The 23,705-nt window shown below is 38.4% G+C and overlaps 1 protein-coding gene across 2 annotated transcripts in view; it reads left to right on the plus strand.

Annotated features, from left to right (window-relative positions):
* Mtmr6 (myotubularin related protein 6) overlaps nt 1-19,299 on the plus strand; it is a 43,220-nt gene extending 23,921 nt beyond the window's left edge. Inside the window, exons 6-15 of one of the 2 annotated variants that reach the window (XM_070003100.1) lie at nt 3,185-3,319; nt 4,337-4,450; nt 6,267-6,399; nt 7,696-7,805; nt 8,143-8,268; nt 11,709-11,758; nt 13,054-13,254; nt 14,986-15,117; nt 15,830-15,956; nt 17,229-19,299. In XM_070003100.1, the coding sequence (XP_069859201.1) occupies nt 3,185-3,319; nt 4,337-4,450; nt 6,267-6,399; nt 7,696-7,805; nt 8,143-8,268; nt 11,709-11,758; nt 13,054-13,254; nt 14,986-15,117; nt 15,830-15,956; nt 17,229-17,489 (1,389 nt within the window). In that variant the 3' untranslated portion in view covers nt 17,490-19,299. The remainder of the gene's footprint in view (nt 1-3,184; nt 3,320-4,336; nt 4,451-6,266; nt 6,400-7,695; nt 7,806-8,142; nt 8,269-11,708; nt 11,759-13,053; nt 13,255-14,985; nt 15,118-15,829; nt 15,957-17,228) is intronic. The other variant, XM_070003102.1, reaches the window with a different exon arrangement.
* The last annotated feature ends 4,406 nt before the right edge of the window (nt 19,300-23,705 follow it).

The following is a 23,705-nucleotide window of genomic DNA, read 5'->3' on the forward strand; positions in this document are numbered from 1 at the left end:
TATTTATTTCCTTCCTTCCTTCCTTCCTTTCGCCTCTCTCTTTTCCTCTTCTTTCCTTTCCTTTCCTTTCCTCTCCTTTCCTCTCCTCTCCTCTGCGACGGACCAGCTCAGCCAGAGCACTGGGACCGACGGGACAGGGATCTCGGGATAGGTGGGCAAAGGAGTCGGCGAAGTGACAAACAGACACAGACTCAAAAGAGTTGCATCTGAGTGTATCTTTATTGAGGAGAATTAACATTTTTATACAGTGTGTGATTGTGACATAGATTCTTTGTTTATTTAAGCACATAATCAATTTTTTAAAGGCAAAGCATTGATGAATTACATGAAAATTAAAGACTATCCCACCAACTGTTTAAGCTAAGTGGTGCGAAACAAGTCTAGCATATTGTTTAATAGAATACGTCATCTATTCAGCCTTTTTTATGTTTAATAATTAACAAACCTAAGACAGGGCTGTACTTACATTATACTCTTTTTAATTGTATCCAACTAATTTTATCTTTATAAGCTCCTGTATAAGGAAATGGTTCTTGGTTGGTTCAGGAAATATGTCACTAACTTTATATTTTGTGTGAAAACACCATCTATTCCCTATAACGTAAGTTGGACTAAACTTAATCATAACTGTTGGGAGAATCTTTCTTTTTCTTTTATAATCAGAGATCCCTTCTTTTTTAGAACTCTCTAAACTACTGGGATAACTCTTCCTAACTTAGTTTAGTTTATTGATTTTGTCTGTTGGACATATCTAGAAATTTTAAGTCTCTATATTTACTATTCGTGAGCTGCAAAACCGCTTGTGAAGTTGTAGGAGTTTCTGGAGGCAACTTCACATCAGATGATAGGTTGATTGGGGGATTGCCCTCATTTAATCTTTGGCCTTAGTCTTTATTACTTAGAGAAGCCATCTCTATTGGACTGGAAAAATACAACATGCTCTGTTCATGGATCAATAGAAAAATAGCCAAAACGAGAATAAAGGCAACGAATGTACAGCCAAGAAGAGTATAGTAAGAATAAAGGTAGAGGCTATAAAGGTGCAGCCAAGTGTATGGGAAGCCTTGAACCAACACCCCCTTCCTGGGGGCATGCTTCCTTGAAGCTCTTTGTCCAACACAATCTCTCACGCAGACTCCGCAGAAGGTGGCGTGGCACCCACTGGTCACAGAAAGATGTCCACTCAGCTGGAAATACCAGGAACCACTGGAAGTGAAGAAACTTAAGTGTTTGACCTTGTTTCTCTGGCCAGAGACTGTTCATTGAACTTGCAGTCCCTTATTCTGTTGTCCATGTCAAACTAGAAGCCATCTATCCACCACAGGCAGCTTTATGGAAGTGCTCCGCCCACCTGTGCTGGCTTCTCTTTGCTGAACCCAGCTAAGGACTCCTTGCAGACACATCTTCATGGCTGCTTTGCCTGCTGTGATCTCTGCTCCTTTCCAAACGCTTGCTTCGGCAGCTTCCTCTCCATTGTGCCTCTCGGACTGGGTTCCCATGGTGGTTGGATACTGAGCTGCTTGTTAGAGGAGGAAACAAGAGTTGTTGTATACAATGGCAGGCCTGAATTGGCCTGGAGGCAGGACAGACGCTCTCCCAGGTGGGACTTGTCAGGGCACAGGGCAGGCATCCTGCCACTGGGCCCTGGGTCACTGTGGTGAGCAGCAGTCACACTGGAATGTCTCTTTCTCAGAGAACAATGGGTTAAGTCTGACCAGATTGTCTTTTTTAGGGAATCCAGTTCTCCACCAACTCCTGGGGGATGCCTGGGGCTTGAGTCTATGCCAGGCTCCACTCCTGTCCAGAACCTTTCATTCCAAAAGTTTCAACCAAGTGTATGTGGCGTGGCACTCCTCTCCTTTCCTTTCCTTCCCTTTCCCTTTCCCTTCCCTTCCCTTCCCTTCCCTTCCCTTCCCTTCCCTTCCCTTCCCTTCCCTTTCCCTTTCCTTTTCCCTTTCCTTTCCCCTGTCCTGTCCTCTCCTCTCCTCTTCTCCCCCCCCCCCACCTCTCGTTTTGAACCTCAGTCCTCAGATCTCATGCCTGAGTAGGATTACTGGCACGAGCCGCTGGCACCGGGCCTTTTAAAAAAGTTGTTATTATCAAGGAGTTGTACAAAGGGGTTACAATTTCATATGTCGAAGAATGAGTATGGTGCTTCTTGGACAATGCCATAGCTTCCTTTGGTTTCTTCCATTTTTCCCCTGCAGTCCCTGCCACAGGTTGAGTAGTGCATTTTTTTTTCAATAGTGTATATTGAATACAATGGCTGCATTTGTTCCTCCTTCCTCCCTCCATTCCCATGTCCTCCTTTTGCCCCCCTCACCCCCCAACCTCCAACAACAACAACTATGGAAAATAACAACAAAAAGCATGAAATTCATTTTGATACATAGTACTTTAGATGTTCAGAGAAGTTACACCTTTGGGTGCCTTCTCCTTCCTTTAGTCAATTTATTTGTTTGTAAATGCTTAAAGCTCTTTGTGAATTATCATGTCCAGTTGTATTTTATATCTAGCTTCCTCATATGAGAGAAAACATAAACCATTTATCTCTTTGAGCTTGGCTTACCTCACTTAATATGATTTGTTCTAGGTTCGTCCATTTCCTTCCAAATGGCATAATGTTCATTCTGATGGATAAGTAAAATCCCATTGTGTATATGTACCACATTTTTTTTTGATTGACTCGTCTCTTGTAGGGCATCTGGGTTGTTTCCATAACTTGGCTGTTGTTAATAGTGCAGCAGTGAACATGGATGTGAAAATGTCCTTATGGTATCCTGACTTGTAATACTCTGAGTAGTATTCGATATTGGAAATAGTCCCTTGGAATTACTGAGTAGGCTGGCTTCAAACCATGACCCTCAATCTCAGTAGCTAGGATTACAGGTGTGAGCCACCGACGTGGAGACTTTCACTTATGTTTTAGAGAGTACTGTGGCTTGAGTTCAGAGGCTTGTGTTGTTAAGCAGACACTGTACTGCTTGAGTCATATCTTTTCTTAGAAGATATTGGGAAAACTTAGGGAATCTCAAGGTATTGAAATAGAATTTAATGAAATCAGATTTCACACTTAATACCTTCTAGTGATCTTACTTTTAAATAGATGACATTTATTTCAAGCATTTTTGAGTCATATTTTAGAGATCTTTATATAATATGTTTTCTGTCTTTTTAAAATTAGGCTGCCATATGTCGATGCAGTCAGCCACTGTCAGGATTCAGTGCCCGGTGTCTGGAAGATGAACATTTGCTTCAAGCCATTAGTAAAGCCAACCCAGTCAATCGTTACATGTACGTTGTGGATACCAGGCCCAAAGTATGTATCTTAAATACATGCAGTCTGCTCATGTCATTATCTTTAATTGCTTTAATCCTGGTTTGAAATAAATGGAAGCTAATGATACAAAAGAAATTAGTCCTTTAAGGAATACCAACTTAGAAGACCAGTTCTCAATAATTCAGTGGCAAATTATGTTTTTTTGGTATATATTTATATAACTTTAAGAAAACTGAATTCGATATATGTATTATATATGTGTATATATATGTATATATATTCATTTACAACATATAATATGTATGTGTATGTGTGCGTATGCATGTACATGCACTGGTACTGAGGGCCAGAGTGCTGTCCTTTAGCTTTTTCACTTTACCACTTGAGCCATATCTCCATTTCCAGTCTTTTGGTGATTAATAGTCTCACAGACTTGCCTTCCTGGTTTGGCTTCGAACTGCAGTCCTCACCAGTGCCAAGACATATTGGAACTCCCCCCACCCCTACCCCGTCGTGGAGCCCAAACTCTGGGCACTGTCCCTCAGCTCTTCAGCTCAAGGCTAGCACTCTACCACTTGAGCCACAGCACCACTTCTAGATTTTTCTGCTTATGTGGTGCTAAGGAATTGAACCCAGGGCCTCATGCATGCAAGGCAAGCACTCTACTACTGAGCCACCTACCCAGCCCTGGGAACTCTTGGTAGTGTATAAACCTTATGTTATTGTGAAGAAATACTGTGTATTGTGAAAAATTATAATTTTAATGTCATTCTTAATGTGAAATACTTTGCTTTAAAATAATAAGATCTTAATAAGTAACAACAGTGAATTAGCCTAGGAAACATTGAACAAGAGCATTAAAAATAATGACAGGAAATTGTTAATCTATAAAACACCTATGGTATAAGGCTATAAATTTTTACCACTGGGACCAAGTCAGAATCCTCTTTAATTTTTATGAGCACAGTTAAGCAGCCAATACATGTAGGATCTGCAGTTAAAGTCATTAAAATCTAAAATGGTAATAGCTAACTTTGCTTTTAATTTTTATTATAGCATCGCATGCAGAGCTGGTGGGATACACAAAAGGACATTGGCAGAATTATAGTGAGGATTTCTTCAAAAATCTGGAATGATGAGAAAATAAGAGAAAGCGATGAGAAAAAGCGAGTGAGCAAAATAGAACACAATCAATTTTAGGCAGCTTGCAGAGGGAATTATAGTTGCTTTAGAGTCATTTTCATCATTAGATGAGCTGACAGAGAAACAGAAGATGAGAGTCATTTGAAACAGTATTGTAGGAAATAGTAACAATTAGAAATTGGTGATTTATCATCTCTTGTTTAAAAAAGACTTTTCCTACGAGTTAAGTGTTGGTGATGTCTTCTATAAGAAAAATTTTGCTGAGTGCTGGTGGCTCACGCCTGTAATCCTAGCTACTCAGGAGGCTGAGATCTGAGGATCGAGGTTCATAGCCAGCCCAGGCAGGAAAGTCTGTGAGACTAACTCCAACTAACCACCAGAAAACCAGAAGTGGTATTGTGGCTCAATTGGTAGAGCGCTCACCTTGAACTGAAGAGCACAGGGACAGCGCCCAAGCCCAGATTCAAGCCCCATAACTAACAAAAAAAAAGAAAAAAAGAAAAATGTCATTCTACTCTGTATAACCTGGATTGATTAATTAATAGTTAATGTTAGATATAAGATGTGATTGTAATACAAAACTTTTTGAAAGGTGGTACTGAGTATTGAACTTAGAGCCTAGTGCTTGCTAGGCAGGTGTTTTACTACTTAAGCCATTCCACATGCCCTTTTTGCATTGATAACTCTTAAGGATGTTGCTTTATTACTAAGGCTGGCAGACTGATCTTCCTACTTATTCCCCACATGGCTAGGGACAACAGGCATGCAACACTGCACCTAGCTATTGGTTTAGATGGAGTCTTGTGAACTTTTTTTCTTGTCCAGGCTGGCTTTTGAACCACAATCCCCCAATAACTGCCTCCCAAGTAGCTAGGGTTACAGGCTTGAGCTGCCACACTCAGCAATCTCAAACTTTTGGAAGATGAAGTCTGATTGTGATTTGTATGAATAATTGTCTTCTACATAGAAAATATATCTTTCTTTGCTTTTCTAAGCTATTGAGTAGTAATAATTAAGCACTCTTAATTTGCCTTAGTATCGTTAAAGGTGCTCAGTGAACTAGTAAGTCAGTAGATATAACTTAACTATACTTGTTACAAACTTAGAGCCCCCATCTAGAGAATGAAAGGGTTTTCTTTTCTAGTTTTAGATTTTATTTTTATCCATGTTCATGAGATAACCCTCATAAGTTGTAATAACATACTATATGAAATCGGAAACCGTATTCTGAAAAAAGTAAGCATACCAAATGCTCACAGAACCTCTCATAATATGGTCTAATAATGAATGCCCATGGCAATCTATTTTCTCTAGAGACAAGTTCATTTTTTATACATTTCTTAAAGGTATATCAGGCTAGTGAAATATGTGCTTTTGTAAACAGTTGCATCGCCTTCAGTAATGTCTGACATGTGGACCCCAATCTATACACATATCTCAGATGGGATTTGCAGGCCCCTTGGGATTTCAAGTCTTGTTCAGAAGTGAATCTCAGTTTGACTCTATAAATGAAAAGCTCTCCAACTCTACTTAACTCTTAAGTCATTTAAGATTGAGATAAACATATGGGAAACTGACGAAAAACATAGTTTCTTGAACTTGTGGATACTTCCTGTCTAGATTTTCCTTTACATAACAGCCATATCATTACTTTATTTGTATTTTGATAAGGTGACATTCTTGCCTATTTAAAAAAAACAGATAATATGTTCACTTTTGATGAGTACTTTAAGTTCTCTTCTTGCTAAAATGTGTCTTATATAGTGATTTTATGACATTTTGGTAAGTTAATTTTAAAGATAAAAGTAATTTGATTCTCAATGTCTAACATTTTAAATTTTAGCTGAATGCAATAGCCAACAGAGCAGCTGGAAAAGGTTATGAAAATGAAGACAACTATTCTAATATTAGATTTCAGTTTGTTGGAATAGAAAATATTCATGTAATGAGATCCAGCCTTCAGAAATTGTTGGAAGGTATGATTATTGCTTTACTTTTTAGATATCTCTGTCCAATGGAAATACAATGCTTATCTCATATAATTATTTTTTTATTTTTTTTTATTTTTTTTGGGGTCCGGTCGTGGGGCCTGAACTCTGGGGTGTGGACACTGTCCCTCAGCTCTTCAGCTCAAGGCTAGCGCTCTACCACTTGAGCCACAGCGCCACTTCTGGCTTTTTTTTCTTTTTGCTTATGTGGTGCTGAGGAATCGAACCCAGGGCCTCTGGCATGCAAGGCAAGCGCTTTACCACTGAGCCGCCTTCCCAGCCCTCTCATATAATTTTAAAACTTCCAGAAGCTGCATTAAAAAATAAGCATGTAAAATTATTTATATAGTCTCTTACTATATTACAATTTTAACATGTATTCAGTATAAAATATTGATATTGTACTTTTCATTGTCTTAGAACTCAATTGTGTATTTTACATTTGTAATGCATCTCACTTTGACCTGGTCACATTGCAGCAGCTACATTTGGGTAGTATCTGTTAATTAATACAATTCTAATGGCTTTATTAAAAAACTTGTTATTAAGAGATTCTTGAGTAATCATTACAATGGATATTTATGCTACTGTTTCACTTAAATATGAAGATATCTTTCCAATTATGACTTAGAATTAAAAATTAAAAATATGAAATGTTAATTAAACATTTCTTACATTGCTTTAAATAGTATTAGAACTTTTTTTTTTTGGGTCCAGTCGTGGGGCCTGAACTCTGGGCCTGGGCACTGTCCCTCAGTTCTTCAGCTGAAGGCTAGTGCTCTACCACTTGAGCCACAGCACCACTTCCAGCTTTTTTCTTTTTGCTTATGTGGTGCTGAGGAATCGAACCCAGGGCCTCAGGCATGCAAGGCAAGCGCCCTACCACTGAGCCACCTTCCCAGCCCAGTATTAGAACTTTTTTAACACATAAGGAAGGACAGAAAAGTGTACCCAACAAATTGTTAAGATTCTAATAATAACATATTTCTTTTTTTATTGTGAAAATACTGTATAGAGGGGATAATATATTTCTTTTGTAAAAAGTCTTGCATATTTATTTTATCCTTTCCTTTCTCAATTTTCTCACCTTGAAAAATCTATAAGACAAGTAGAAACTTTCTAGCCTCATTCTTTATTTTTTAATTTAATTTTTTATTATTATAAAGGTGATGCATAAAGGGTTTATAATTACATAAGTGAGGTAGAGAGTGTATTTCTTTTTGGACCGTATTATCCTCTTGTCTCATTCTTATTGAAATTTTTTTACCTCTATTTTTTTTTTAGTGAATGGTACCAAAGGGCTCTCTGTCAATGATTTCTATTCTGGTTTGGAGAGCTCGGGATGGCTTCGCCATATCAAGGCTGTTATGGATGCTGCAATCTTCTTAGCCAAAGTAACTTTATCTCTCACTTGATTTGGAGACTTAAATTGGTTATGAAGGGGTGGATTTAGCCTGTTGGGCATTGGTTTTTGACTCTGGGTCACTTTAATTTGAGCTTTAAAAACATGGAGCACTTACCCTAAATGCTTAAAATCCTCAAATTCTTTGAAACATTCTTGTCTATCTCTGTTTTTTTCTTTTTCTTTTTGAATTATGCTATAGTAACATTATTACTGCAGGTAGAGTACTTTAAAAAATACAATGCCTGATAGATTTTCAAGTAAATAGATTTACTGATATGTATAAAAGGCATTCTGTTTGAATCTAAGCATGTTATCTTTCTTTTCAGGCAATAGTGCTTGAAAATGCAAGTGTGTTGGTACATTGCTCAGACGGTTGGGATAGGACCTCCCAAGTCTGTTCCCTTGGTTCACTTTTATTGGACTCCTACTACAGGACAATTAAAGGATTCATGGTAAGGATGTATTGTTTTAGGCCAGTAGTTCTTGGACAGGAGTGATTCTGTTCCCCCAGGGGACATTTGGCAATGTTTGGAGACACTAAAAGCAGTGGTACAGCTGGCAGACAGTGGTAATAAGCATCATGTCATGCACAGGATGGCCCTATAACAAAGAATTATCTGGCCTAAAACATCAGTACTGCTGAGGCTGAGATACCTTGAGTCACACTGGTTTCTGTATCTGTGGCAAAAATAAAGATTTAGAAGCCTTTCCTTTTTCCCACCTCTAAAATGTATCTATAGAAATACTCAGATTTTCTCATTTTTATCTATAAAAATAACATACTAACAAAAAGGCATAAATAAGAATACTTGAAAGTTATATTCTAGAGGGAACTTTCTACTTAAATACTTCCATTCATTAAGTATAATAACATGGTAGACATATTTTATTTATGAAGTTTAAAATTCTTTTTGAACAGATTTTTTTCCATTGTGAAGATAAAGCTCCAGCTAATGTTTTTTGTTTGATTTTTAATGTCTGATCAGGTTAACTTTTTTTTTTTTGTTTTTTTTTTTTTTTTTTTTTTGTCGATTGTGGGGCCTGAACTCCGGGCCTGGGACCCTTAGCTCTTCAGCTCAAGACTAGCACTCTACCACTAGCACCACTTCCAGCTATTTCTGCTTATGTGGTGCTGAGGAATTGAACCTAGGGCTTCATGCACGCAAGGCAAGCACTCTACCACTGAGCCAACTTCCCAACCCAAGGTCAACTTTTTTTCAGGACATAAATGGGACATTTTTTTTCCTTTAAAATCTTTTTTCATTATCAAAAATTTTCTGAAAATGTATTTGTTAATTGACTTGCTAATTTACCAGCTAACTTTCCTGGTAGCCGACTTTGGTTGTACAAGGGAGGATTTTATTGTGACACTTTTACATGTGTATATGGTATATTATGATCAACATCATGCTCTTGCATCCCACTTTCCCTACTTGAAACAGTTGCAGTATGTTTCATTGTTCTGTTTTCATACATGCATACAAACTACTTTTACCATATTCATCCTAGTTCAGCCTTTCTATTTGCCCTCCTCACTCCTAAGGATGCCCCTATCAGCCTACTTTACTTTCTTGTCATTCATTGTTTTTAGTTTTCTCAGAATAATCTTCTCTGTTGCTTTCTTTTTTCCTGCCCCAACCTCCTATTGGTCAAGATTCCTTATGCTATCTTTCACATATAGTTGCACTGTATTTAGAAATTATTTAGCCTCCATCTTTCTTTTTTAAATTATTATTAATTGTTCAAAGAAGTTACAGTTCCACAACTCAGGTTATAAGTACAATGCTTCTTGATTAGTGTCACTCCTTCCCTTCCATCCTTCTTTTTCCCTTTCCCTTTTCTTTCCTCCTAAATAATCCCATAGTTACAATCATGTTCTCTGTATGTATGTTTATAAGTACATATATATATATATATATACTCACATCTATTTATATATATTCATATATACATATATTTGTGGAAATGGCATTATAGATATTATATATACATGTCCACAAATATATGTCTTTTAGGTCTAATTCTGCATATGAGCACAACCATACATTTTTGGCTTTTTGAGTATAGCTTATGATCAGATTAACTTTCAAACTTTATTTGTTAATATATGGTGAATAAAAGATATTAGACACTTTTCCTAAGTATACAATAATTAAATACAGTATCATGTTAAAGCTAGGGAAGATTTAAAATCCCCAGCCCTTTTTCACACTATTATTTTGTGCTGCTAACATGTTGAGTTTGGGACAGACTAAATGCAAATAAGAAAACAGCTAATAATGTTCAACTTACTTTTGGAGTATAAGATAAGTTATGTTTTTCTTTTCATATATGGTTCCAGTTGTTTGCCAGGCATTGGAATAAAATCACAAAGCAGAGTGCTGATTGGCTAATATCTGTAATCCTAGCTACTCAGGAGGCTGAGCTCTGAAGATTGTAGTTCTTAAGCTAATAAGCTAGCCTGGGCAGGAAAGTTTATGAAACTCGTATCTCCAGTCAACTGCCAAAAAGCTGGAAGTGGAGCTGTGGCACACGCACACACACGCACACACACACACACACGCACACACACAATCATTTCTAAATTTCTAAAACTCTTGGTGCCCCCTATCTTCCCTGGCTGCTGCAGGGGTGAAATCCTTCACCAGAATCTGCTCTAGCCTCTGATTTGGGCCAGAACTTTTCTTCAATAGTTTTGCTTTGTATTTGTTTATGCTGGTACTGGTGCTTGAACTCAGGGCCTCTACCACTTGAGCTGTGCTTTCACTTCTGGCTTTTTTGGCTGATTAATTGATATTAAGAGTCTCTGGACTTTTCTGCCCAGATTGGCTTCAAACTCCAATCCTCAGATCTCAGCTTCCTGAGTAGCTAGGATTACAGGTGTGAACAATAGATGGCAAGTAAGTCCTATAAGCTTCTCTGACATAAAAGAAGGTGATAGAAAAGCAGAGTTTCCAGGTAAATTAATTAATCATGTATCAAACCTTTAGCTCGCACCTACTGTGTGCCAGACACTATTCTGGATCTTGTGGACATAGAAAAGAAAGAAATGTGAGGGTGAAGGATGACAAATATGATTGAAGTACTTCGTGCATGTAGGAGAATAGAATAATGAAACCTGTTGAAATTGTTTTAACAAGTAGGGAGAGAAGGAAGGAGAGCAGTGGAGAGTGTAAATATGATTTAGGGTGCATTGTAAACAAATATGGATATGTCAGAATGAAACTTCCCTTGTAAAACTAATAGAAGCTAATGAAAGAAAATATAAAATACATATTTCAGTGAGTTTGGTAAGTAGAGAAGCCTTGACAGAGGAAACATTTCATGTAAGAGGGTAGATGCATAACATTTGGATTTGAATTTGTTTTCATTGGTCTTGTTTATTTATTTATGAATGACACTGGATTTTGCTATGTAGCCCAGGTTGGCCTCAAATTTAAAATCCTCCTGCCTCAGCCTCTTCAGTGCAGGGATTATCACCATACTCAATGTTTGTTCTTTTTAATCACTTCAAGAAACATAATTCCAGAAAAAAAGCTTATGCAAGTAATGTACAAGTGAGCCAAAAAGTTTAAAACACTTCCTTCATCTTCTACTCAGAGTCAACTCTTGTTATAACATTTTAGTTTCTATTTCTTAGAGTAGGTTTCTTGTGTCATCTTTAATGTAAAAAATTTTTAGTGTAATACTGCTTTATAGTGTACACTCTTCAGTTAAGAATGTATAAATACAACTGAATTAGTCATGAAATTACTTTTTATGTTTTTTTCCTTTTTCTACTGTTCTTTAGCCCTATCTCTAACTTGAGCTCTGGCTGTTTTTTTTTGTTTGTAGTTTTTGTTTTGTTCTGTTATAAATAGTTAAAGTGAATTTTTTTCTTTTTCCTGTTAAGGTTTTAATAGAAAAAGATTGGATCTCATTTGGACATAAATTTTCAGAGAGGTGAGTGGCTATTAATATATTTAGAATCATTTTTTCCCTTGTGGGTTTTGAGGTAGGGTTTCATAGCCCACACTGACCCAGAACTCAGTGTACGCCAGACTGACCTCACGCTTACGGTCATTCTACCTCAGCTTCCCCAGGGTTGAGATCACGAGTGTGTGTTGATAGTCCTGGCACCACTAAGGTTATATGTAAATTAGAGTACTGTAGTATTTCTGTGTCGGTGTGTATGTGTGCGTGTGTCCTGGAGCTTGAACCCAAGAGCGTAAGTGCTGTCCCTGTGCTTCTTTTTTGCTCAAGGCTAGTGCTTTACCACTTGAGCCACAGCTATACTTCTGTTTTTTTTTTGTTTTTTTTGGGTTTTTTTTGGTAGGTTATTGGAGATAAAAGTCTAAACTTTTCCTGCCCAGTCCTCAGATCTCAGCCTCCTGAGTATCTAGGATTACAGGCATGAGCCACTAGTGCCCAGCTGTTTCTTTTTTTTGGTCCGGTCGTGGGGCCTGAACTCTGGGCCTGGGCGCTGTCCCTCAGCTCTTCAGCTCAAGGCTAGCACTCTACCACTTGAGCCACAGCGCCACTTCCGGCTTTTTTCTTTTTGCTTATGTGGTGCTGAGGAATTGAACCCAGGACCTCATGCATGCAAGGCAAGCGCTCTACCACTGAGCCACCTTCCCAGCCCCTAGTGCCCAGCTGTTTCTATCCTTTATGAATTTGCATGTGTAACAGGAGATGAAAGTGCTGTATGAAGTCAGATTTATTTTTTCATTTTTTTCACTTCTAATATGTTTATTAATTTTTAGGGTTAGTTATTAACCAAAAATGGCTACAATTATTTTGGCCTGTTCTGTAATATTTAGAAGGTAACAGCTTTGTTAAAATTGTGATTACAAAGCTGAATGCTAGTGGCTCTTGCCTGTAATCCTAACTGGTTCCATTCTAGCTCAGGCAGAAAAGTTACTCCATCTCTAATCAGCAAAAAAATAGGACTGGGTGTATGGTTCAATTGATAGAGGGCTAGGTGAGCAAGGAAGCTGAACAAGCGGAAGGGCCTGAGTTCAACTCAGTATTGGTAAAATTAAAAAAATTGTGATTACAAAATTCATAGATATGAGTGACTTCAATAAAATGCTATTTTTGTGCTTATGTAACAGTGTTTTAGGATTATTTTATGTGTGTATTATATATATGTACTAAGTACATAACTATGTGTTATATTGGTGTGTACATTTATGATTCTTTAATACAGGATTTCTTTCCAAGATGTTTCTGAATGCTTATGCTTTCCTGGGGTTTAGGTGTGGCCACTTGGACGGTGACCCAAAGGAGGCCTCACCAGTGTTTACTCAGTTCTTGGAATGTGTGTGGCATTTGACAGAACAGTTCCCACAAGCTTTTGAATTCAATGAAGAATTTCTTCTTCAGATTCATGAACATATTCATTCATGTCAATTTGGGAACTTCCTTGGAAATTGTCAGAAGGAAAGAGAGGAACTCAAGTAAGATGGTTTGATTTAAATAGATTTATTTTTATTTTCTTCATAACAAGACCTACAACCATAAATGGTGGTTGTCTAAACAAAATGTCTTAACAGTATGAAATAGAACTGAACTTAATGGGTTTTATTGTCTGTATTTCTTTTTATTTATTTTTTTTAGGGGGGGTCCGGTAGTGGGGCCTGAACTCTGGGCCTGGGTGCTGTCCCTCAGCTCTTCAGCTCAAGGCTAGCGCTCTACCAGTTGAGCCACAGCACCACTTCTGGCTTTTTTCTTTTTGCTTATGTGGTGCTGAGGAATCGAACCCAGGGCCTCATGCACGCAAGGCAAGTGCTCTAGCCACCTTCCCAGCCCTTGTCTTATTTCTGAATGTAAGGACCTTCCTAATGTCTCTTACCCTCACAGCAGTAGAAAAGTATGTATAGCATAAGTGTTCAGGCTAGTTAGTCTTTCCAGACTCACACACCTATGCAACAAGCTCCAAGAACAGAAACTGTTACTGTACCCTAGAAACTTCTGTGATGCTGATTTTCAATTTAAGTATGTATTTTAGTTTTTTGTTTTTTTGTTTTTTTTTGTCGGTTGTGGGGCTTGAACTCTGGGCCTGGGCGTTGTCCCTCAGCTCTTCAACTCAAGGCGAGCGCTCTACCACTTGAGCTACAGCGCCACTTCCTTGAGTATGTATTTTAGAACAGACAAATCTTTACATTATTCTGCTTCCAAGAAAACACTGATCACTAGTTTTAACGTGTGGTAGATTTTTTAAAGTGTTGGTTTGTGAGCAGGGTAGTGGAGCTTATGTCTATAATCATATCAACTCAGGAGGCTGAGATCTGAGAATCACAGTTCAAAGCAAGTCTGGGCAGGAAATTCTGTGAAATTCTTTTAATTTTCAACTAACCAGCAGATATGATTGTCAGACATCATTCATGTCTGGAAGTGGAGCTGTGGTTCAAGTGGTAGAGTGCCAACCTTGAGTGAAAAAGCCAAATGAGAGCAATGAGGCCCTGAGTTCAAGCCCAGTACCAGCACAAGAAGAGAGAAGAAAAAGCAAATGAATATTTCATAGTTTTCTTCCTCTAAGATGACACCTATTGGAATCATGGAAAAATGAGAAGATTGTCCACTTTGTCCCTCACAACCATTCTGCCTTTTACCCATGTTTTCTTTCTCTCCCTTTCTACTCCAGAGTGCTGGAATTACAGGCTGAACCACTACTCCTGGTTTACTACACACTCAGATTTGCATTTTAACTGGCACTTAGAACCTTGCATCATGACCTAACTTCGTCTGTTTGTCTTGTTTGTATCCACTTAATTGTGTTCCTACCCTATGATACTTGACATTGTACCCTAGATAGGGGGTTAAGAAAATCAGACCAAATGGAGCTACAGTAATGTCTTAACCCATGTTTGAATGTGTAGTTATCTGCAATAGCTAGAACAAGGATCAACCTTTGCAATTATGTGGCCTGAGAGGATCCTGTCAAGTGTATATGGTTTTGAGAAAAAAAAAAAAAAGATCTACCTGTGTTATGTTCAAGAAACATGGCATTCACCTTATTATGTGGTTATGAAAAGTAAAACAAAACAAAAAAACACAATTCATAGACAGGAGATGAATCTGTGGATTGAAGAAAACCCTAAAACTTAATTTTACTTTGAAAGCAGTTTTCTAGTTTATAAAGATGAATACTTGCATCTCTGAACAAGATCTTTGTTTCTCTTATTAAGATTGAAGGAGAAGACTCACTCCCTGTGGCCATTTCTTTTGGATAACGAAAAGAAATACTTAAATCCTCTATACAATTCCAAGTCTCAGAAATTTACGGTTCTGGAGCCAAATACAGTCTCTTTCAATTTTAAGTAAGTTGGCATCATTGCAGTTTTATATTTGATTTTTCTCAAACATAATTTAATGAATCTTTTAATTTTTAAAAGTTTTTTTAATCTTGAAAAATTTTAATGAGCTGGGCGCCGGTGGCTCACGCCTGTAATCCTAGCTACTCAGGAGGCTGAGATCTGAGAATCGCGGTTCAAAGCCAGCCCAGGCGGGAAAGACTGTGAGACTCCTATCTCCAATAAACCACCAGAAAACTGGAAGTGGCGCTGTAGCTCAAGTGGTAGAGCGCGCGCCTTGAGCTGAAGAGCTGAGGGATAGCGCCCAGGCCCAGAGTTCAAGCCCCATGACCGACAAAAAAAAAAAAAAATTTTAATGAATCTTTTAAATTATACATAGTGTGTAGTGTGATTATTGGATACATATATACAATGTGTAATGACCAAAAGATAGTTACCATTTCCAAGTCTTTAAATTAAAAAAATGTTTTTGATTATCATATAATTAAATGTATTTGTGAGATACATTGTGATATTTTAGTACTGTGACACTATATAATGATCAAATCAGGGTAAATAATGTTTTTTTCTCCTTATCATTGTATTTGCAATCTTTGAGCTCTTCTCAATTATTCATAAAATACACAACAGGCTAGTGAACTGTAGACATTGTAAAACATTAAAATTTATTACTTCAGTCTAATTAGGTTTTAGTAAAGCTTCTTTTTTTGTGATAAAGGTTTTGGAGAAACATGTATCACCAGTTTGACCGAACATTGCATCCTAGGCAGTCTGTATTCAATATAATTCTGAATATGAATGAGCAAAATAAACAATTAGAGGAAGATATTGAAGATCTAGAATCTGTAAGTATTCTGAAGTCTCTAATATAATTTTAATATTAGTTTAATTTACTATATTTAGGATTTCCATGACTACAAATGAATTTCAGTGACTTTAACATGTTTATTGACCATTTGGTATTCCCTTCCTGTGAATGGACTAATCAAACTTTTGTTCATTTGCTTTGTACTGGTTTGCAAGAGTTCGTAATATACAGATAGCAATTCTCTGTTAGTGAATGTGTATTACAAACAACTGTCCAGCCTACTCTCTTCTACTTGATTCATGATATATTCTATACTGATTTTATGAAGTTTCATGTCAAATTTATCAATTTTTATGCTTAAAAAAATCCTGGACAATTCTTTTTTTCTCTCTCTCCTCAGTCATAGGGCTTGAACTTAGGGATTTGGCACTGTCCATGAGTTCTTTTGCTCAAGGCTATTGCTCTATCACTTTGAGCCACAGCACCACTTCTGGTTTTCTGATGATTAATTGGAAGTAAGAGTCTCTTGGATTTACTGCCCCGGCTAGCTTTGAACTGCGATCCTCAGGTCTCAGTGTCCTGAATAGCAAGGATTATAGGTAATAGCCACCAGAATCCAACTCTGGACACCTTTTTACACTGAAGACAATGACTCTTGTCTGCCCCTTGGGCAGATGTCCCTTAGTGATCTTAGCTAACAACGTGGGCAAATTGTAAGAGTGTTCAAGAAAAGCAGGCCCAGAATATGGGTAACAAGAGAAGACTGTCCAGATTAGTACAAAGATTGGAACAGCATGATATCCTGCTACAGGATATATATGTCATCTTCTAAACACTATTCTATTAAAAAGAAAAAGAAAAATACTTCTCTTGTGTTCTAAGTAGCATGTTCAGCTAGCAAACCGTTGTAAACCCAGGTAGCAAGACCTGGAGCTAAGCTTGCAATTGCTAGTAGTTGACACTGCTAGGAAAGTGTATCATGTTCATTTCTGTCTTTTAAATATTTACTTGCCAGACTTTTAGTGTAATACATTCCCTTTTCACATATGAAAGCCTGGTGATGTTTTACAGTCATGTCTGGCCGGCTTGATTGATAAATATAAAAACATAGATAATTATTTTCCACTACAAAAGTTCTGGATTAGCATTTTAAATGATTCTCTTGTCATGTGCACTAGCCATTATGAAGTTTTTGAAATTTATTTTTGCATCATATGTAGAACATTTGAAAAGAATACGTTTTATTTCACCTAGTTTAGACTGACCACATAATATTTGTAGTTATATTTTCCCCAAATTTTTGTTTTAGAAAATCAAGCAACGAAAAAATAAGCAAACGGATGACATCATCCCTAAAGAATTGTTACATTCAGTTCATCCTGAATCACCTCCCCTCAAAACCTCCCTGTGTCTTAAAGAGCAGACTCTGCTGCCTGTGAGTGATGCACTTCGAACCATAGAGGGCAGCAGTCCCGCGGATAATCGCTACAGTGACTACGCCGAGGAGTTTTCCAAGTCAGAACCTACTGTGGTCAGCTTAGAGTATGGCGTGGCAAGAATGACTTGTTAGTCCTGCACTGACTACAGTGCAAGAGGCAGGTGATGGTGAAGATGGTCTCTGCAAATGGCCAAAGGGATTCAAGTAATAATGACCTTGGGGGTTAGCAGTAGGTAAATAATTGAAGACAGAATAATAACTGTCCTTGTTGTGAGAGAAAGAAGTCAGGTTTGATTACATCTCTTTAGCAAGGAGAATGACCATCAGTTCTGTAAGAAATGAGTGTTATTTGGCAAGTTTCCTCAAAACGCAATTTGCACAGTACACTAGATGACATTTCTGTATGGTTTCTGTGTTAATTACAGCCAAACATGAATAGCTTTCCTAAGTATATTTTAACTTTTAGAAAGCAAACCAGACAAAATGATCCCTATCAAATTATTGTCATGGCATGTACTTCTAATTATGTGACTGTGTAACTGAATAGTGACATGTTTTGCCTTTTAGTGATGTGAATTTTGAAGTGCCACGAAAAATATTTCTAAAGAGGGCCTTAAAATAAATTCTCAGTGTATTCTTTACCCTTCAGTTTGAAAACCTACTAGAAGATATTTTGTTACTCTTCTGGGCAGCCTTATTTTGTGGGTGCAGAATTAACACTGTCATTACTTCAGGGGCCACACACTGCGTTCTCTGGCATCCACAGTTGCACAAGTTGTACATTTATTTAACCCCACTTCCAGATTCAAAGGAACGAAATGGAAGGTTTTGTTGGATTGTAATTGGCTTGATGGTTTATTTACAGCTTAGATTATTGACACATATAAGCACACTGATTTTTAAAATATAGATTACTGCATCCTATTGACTCATTTTGTGGTTGTCTTTAATCTTTTAATAATGGTGTAGGTATGAAGAGCTCTTAAGCTTTTTGTTCCTGAAACAGTGAATAGTACATACATGTATTTTTATTTAAATGCCCTTTATCTCCCAATATATTGGTAGTCTTCCCACATTGAGCTTTTGGTATGCCGAAAAACTTTTAAGTAAAAAGGGAAGTACAGATAGTTCCGATTTTGCTTAGTTGCATAAATCTTGAAGCAGTAATTTTTAAGTGGAACATTTTTGTTTCTTCTCTGTTAAATGTAGAAGGAAAACTAAGGAGAGCCTAGTTAGTTTAACAAAAGCAGCTTGGGAAGGGTTTAATTTCACCTTGGTATTTTCACACTCTTTACTAATCCATATCTTTATATTAACAGTAAAGAAGTCAGTTGGCATTAGCAGTATTACCCAGCTAACTTTACAACTCAAGAGTTTGGGCATTGTGGCTGTACAATTCAAGAAACTCTGAAATCTGCTCAGATTGCTCAAGTGACTCTTTATTCCACCCATATCTGTTTTTTTGACCATACACAGCGTTTCCATATGAATGCAGCCAATGTTATATGCGACCTTCTCTAATTTGTTTATTTTTTCAGCTCATTTCTATAATACCTTATGTAATAAGGAAACAATTCTGCTTCTTAAACTGTGTGCTATAAAATATAGTAAGCAAATAATAACATCTTATTTCCTAGAAAAGGAATAACCACAAAGGGAAGCTTTCGTGCCTTGGTTCTAGTCACATTGTGTTTTAGAATCTTCATGGCAGACTTCTTGTATTCAGCTTATCAGTTACCTTAATCTTCAACTTTAGAATATATTTATGTGTTTACATGCCCACACGTGGACTGAAAAATCAGCATCCTAAGTGACCTACAAGGTTTATGTTGGCAAAAAGCAATGTCTTATAAAATTGGATTTGTGTTCATTGTGTCTTGGAATGTATAGCATGTAAATTATTTCATGTATTATTTAAAAGCAATTAAATGTTCATGTTTCATTTCTAATGCTTTTCTTTTGGGGGGAATCAAGTAGTGGTGGTGGGTTTCTTTCCCCCTGCCTCGCAAATGATCATATGCATTACATTAACAGTGTAAGTTTTTAGCATTTCGTTTCTCTTAAGGATTGTTGATGAATGACTCCTGGTAGATAGAAAAGTAATTCCTATATCCCATAGTAGTTTGTGGGCTAAAAGAATGAGAGGATGCAACCAACAGCCTCTCACTTGATTGTTACAATTAATGCTTCCTCTTCATGGAATACTGCGTCCACTGAGCCACATAGGTTCAGGATGAGCTTCTCTCTAAAGACAGGTCTGATGTCAAGATGGAGAGAAAAGGGACTGCTCGGAAGAAGGTAAATTGGCTGTAAGGATTGGCACAAGTCAGCTGGGCATGAAGCAGGGTTGGGAAATGAAGGAGACCCACACATCCATCCCAGGAGACCATGCAGAAGCAGTCAGGCACAGGAGAAAGATTATTATAAGGTTTATTACAGGACCCATATTTCCCCCATCCAGATAGCAGGAGGGTCTGGGGGATAGGAAGTGAGGTAGATGGGAGTTCAGGTGGGTCTGGGCGGAGAGAGGGAGGGGCCAGCTGTATGGAGGGAACTCCAGGAATGGGAGGGGGACAGGTGTGGGTGGAGCTGAGGACCAAAGATGAGCATAATACTAACAGGGAATTTTGATTTTAAAAATAGAAATGGAACTTTTCCTAGAAGCATTCTATGTGGTGGGTAGGGAAGCCGAGCAGGAATGTGATGTCAGGCTAGCAAAAACTTACTTTTTGCAGGTCAGTTTTAGAATTTCGAAAGTATTCCAAGTTGGAAAATTTGGAGTAAATAAATACTAGTTGGGGGCTGGGAAGGTGGCTCAGTGGTAGAGTGCTTGCCTTGCATGCATGAGGCCCTGGGTTTGATTTCTCAGCACCACATAAGAAAAAAGAAAAAAGCCGGAAGTGGCACTGTGGCTCAAGAGGTAGAGTGCTAGCCTTGAGCTGAAGAGCTGAGGGACAGCACCCAGGCCCAGAGATCAGGCCCCACAACTGGACCCCAAAACAAACAAACAAATAAATAAATACTAGTTGTCTACATAGAGAAGAGTAACAGACTTCACTTCCAGCTTTTTGTCGGTTAATTAGAGGTAAGAGTCTCATGGACTTTTCTGCCCTGACTGGCTTAAAACCATAATCCTCAGATCTCAGCCTTCTTAGTAGTTTGGATTACAGGCATGAGCCACCAATCCTGGTAAGTTGTTCGGTATTTTTGAGGCACCTAATGATATTGGTGCAAATACTTGTTTGTTAAATGATAAAAGCTATTTTATGAATATTAAATGATTGACAGTGTATTGGATGCTTGGAGGTAAGCCGGTAGTCTCCGTGCTTTTTTCCTGAAGGTTCCTCAATAATTGTTAGAATCACTTAGGACATAACATTAAAAATGTAGATTCTTGAGCCCGACTCCAAATCACAGGAATCTGAAATGTTGGAGTGGGCCCCACAGACCAGATTCTGCAGCTGATTTTTACAAACATTTAAGTATGAGATCCATTGTGAATGGTCAGTGCTGGGTAAAGTTGTTGCCTTTTATTTATTTTGTCCTGCTTGAGTGTAGGCACAAAAAAGTCCTCACTACAGCCAGAGAAGGGTCATACAAAGCTTTCTTTTTGCCCAGTTACATGAATACTTAAGATATGTGTGAATGTCACTTATTGACAACTCAGACAAACATGGGGAGGTAGAAGCTCCAAATCTGAAGAGGACAGAGTTGAAGGAAACAGTGTGACCTGAGGTGTGGGGACAAGGCAGGTCATTGGGGCCTGCACATGTGTAATCAAGTCCATGGTTTTTCACAGGATGAATGTTCAAAAAATTGTATATTAATGTTCAAGAAGGGTGGAGTTTAAGGCCCTCCCTCAGACACCTGTGTAGCTCAAGTGAAGAGTTGGTGGTTTCATCGGATTTGAAATACACCAAAGTGGCCCCCAAGTTCCTGAAAAACAAGTTAGGCCTCCGTGTTTATCATGACCCACAAATCAGAGGTGCCTTCATGACCCAAATGTCAGAAGGTCACACATTGCTTAGCTAAGTGATTCCAAAATGACTATAAAGCAAGGGAGGCCAGTGAGCTTTCTCTATTTCATTAGCACTTCTTATCTTTTTCTTTTTGGTGCCAGTCCTGGGCTTTGAACTCAGGGACTCTGGGCACTATCCTGGAGCTTTTATTGCTTAAGAATAGCACTCTGCCACTTGAGCCATGACTCCACTTTACAATATTTCTAGTGGTTAATTGAAGATGTGAGATGAGAGTTTCCTGCCAGACTGGCTTTGAACCACCATCCTCAGATCTCTGCCTCCTGAGTACTTACTCAGTAAGATAATTTTAAGCTTTGGGGTTAAGCAAGACTGGTGTTAGGTCATCATGTTAGAAGGCCCAGGTGTGAGCTCAGGGAAAATCCATGATGGCTCCCAGATTCTTCATGGAGGAAACAGGGATGGGACTGCACTCAGCTGGGTACTGCCCCCACCCCTGACATCCATCCAATCAGGAGTCCTTTCTGTGCGGTTCACAGTAGTGTTCCAATCATAGGTTAGGGCAGAATCCATGCTTGAGTTCCAAAGTGAGAAAACCAATCACAACACAGATCCACCCCTTAACCAATCAGAACAGGAACACGCCCTTAGGGGGAGGAGGCAAGAAAACAATAACTAGCAAGAATGAGAGAAAGGGGAAGAGAGAGAAAGGAGGGGCAGAGAGAGAGGAGGGGAAGAGAGAGAGAGAGGAGGGGAAGAAAGAAAGAGGAGAGCGCACAAATTAATCTTCTGCACAATGGATTCCCTTAAATGAGTCCATTCACTGTTCTTTTGCTTGCCAATGAAGGTAAGTAGCATTACTAAAGGCTCCTGTGTTCATTTGCAGAAAAATATATGGACCTGGAAAAAATGTTATACAGTAAGTCAGGCTCAGAGAAACAGGAGACACGTGTTTTCCTTCATATGTAAAGGTTAGATCTAAATTATAAATGTAAATGTATATAGTCATATGCATATATATACATCAACATATTAACTAAAATATGGTATAAGCAGGAGAGGAATCCAATGGTATCCTTTGAAAACTATCATATAGTTTAACAAAATGAATACCAGAAAGCTGGAACATGAGTTGGCCAAGGTGGGGTTGGGGTTGAGATCAAGGTAGGGGGTCAGATGCTTGGAAAAAGGAAGGGTGGATGAATGCAGTCATAAAATTCAATGTAGATATGTGAATATGGAGCCAGGTAGATTGAAGTGATGGGGGGGGTGGGGGAATGTATTGTACTCACAAGCTAACATGTTGAAATGAAACCCCTTGGTACAACTACTTAACAGTAATAAAAAAAATACTAATAATATTAAAGCTGGGTGCTGGTGGTTCACCTGTAATCACTATTACACAGAAGGCTGAGATCTGAGGATCGTGTTTTGAAACCATCCTGGGCAAGAAAGTCTGAGATTCTTATCTCCAATTAATCATTTAAAAAAGTTGGAAGTGGAGCTGTGGCTCAAGTGGTAAAGTTCTAACCTTGAGCAAAAAAGCTCAGGGATAGGACTCAGGCCCTGAAGTAGGCCCCAGGACTGGCACACAAAATAAATAAATAAAAAGGAACTTAAGCCATGTACTGGTGGCTCTTGCCTGTAATCCTAGCTACTCAGGAGGCTGAGATTTGAGGATCACGGTTCAAAGCCAGCCTGGGCAGGAAAGTCCCTGAGATTCTTGTCTCCAACAAGCTACCAGAAAACCAGAAGTGGTGCTGTGGCTCAAGTGGTAGAGTGCTAGCCTTGAACTGAAGAACACAGGGACAGCACCCAGGCCCATAGGTCAAGCCCCATGACTGACAAAAACTTAAAAAAACACAAAAAACAAAAAAGGTTCCTGTGCTCTGAAGACACCTGCCAGGAGTACTTGGGTGACAGTTCCAGGCCAGGTGGCACTTTGCCAAATGCTTTCAGAAAATGTGCAATGCTCAAAAGTGTTGCATGTTTTCCTATTTTTCTGCAGCTGCTAGCCAAGTGCTTTTCTCTTTGGGAGGACCTCGTGCTTGTTTTCCTTGATTTTTTTCCAATTTAAAACAACACAGAAATAAAACTGGAGCTTGAACTGGAGCTGTCCCTTTGCTTTTTCACTCAGGGCTGGTGCTCTACCATTTGAGCCACACCTCTACTACTGCCATTTTAATTTATAAGGGTATCCCTGACTTTCCTGCCCAGGGTGGTTTCAAACCACAATGTTCAGATCTCAACTTGAGATCTGAGTAGCTAGGATTACAGAGGTGAGCTACAGCACATAGTCTGACCTAATTTCTTACCTTTCATTGTTAACGTATTCAAAAAGCCTTTCCCACTGCAAATCCTTTAGCTTAGC

This window comes from Dipodomys merriami, unplaced genomic scaffold (assembly GCF_024711535.1).
Source record: "Dipodomys merriami isolate MVZ:Mamm:240054 unplaced genomic scaffold, mDipMer1.0.p SCAF_6, whole genome shotgun sequence".
NCBI lineage: Eukaryota > Metazoa > Chordata > Mammalia > Rodentia > Heteromyidae > Dipodomys > Dipodomys merriami.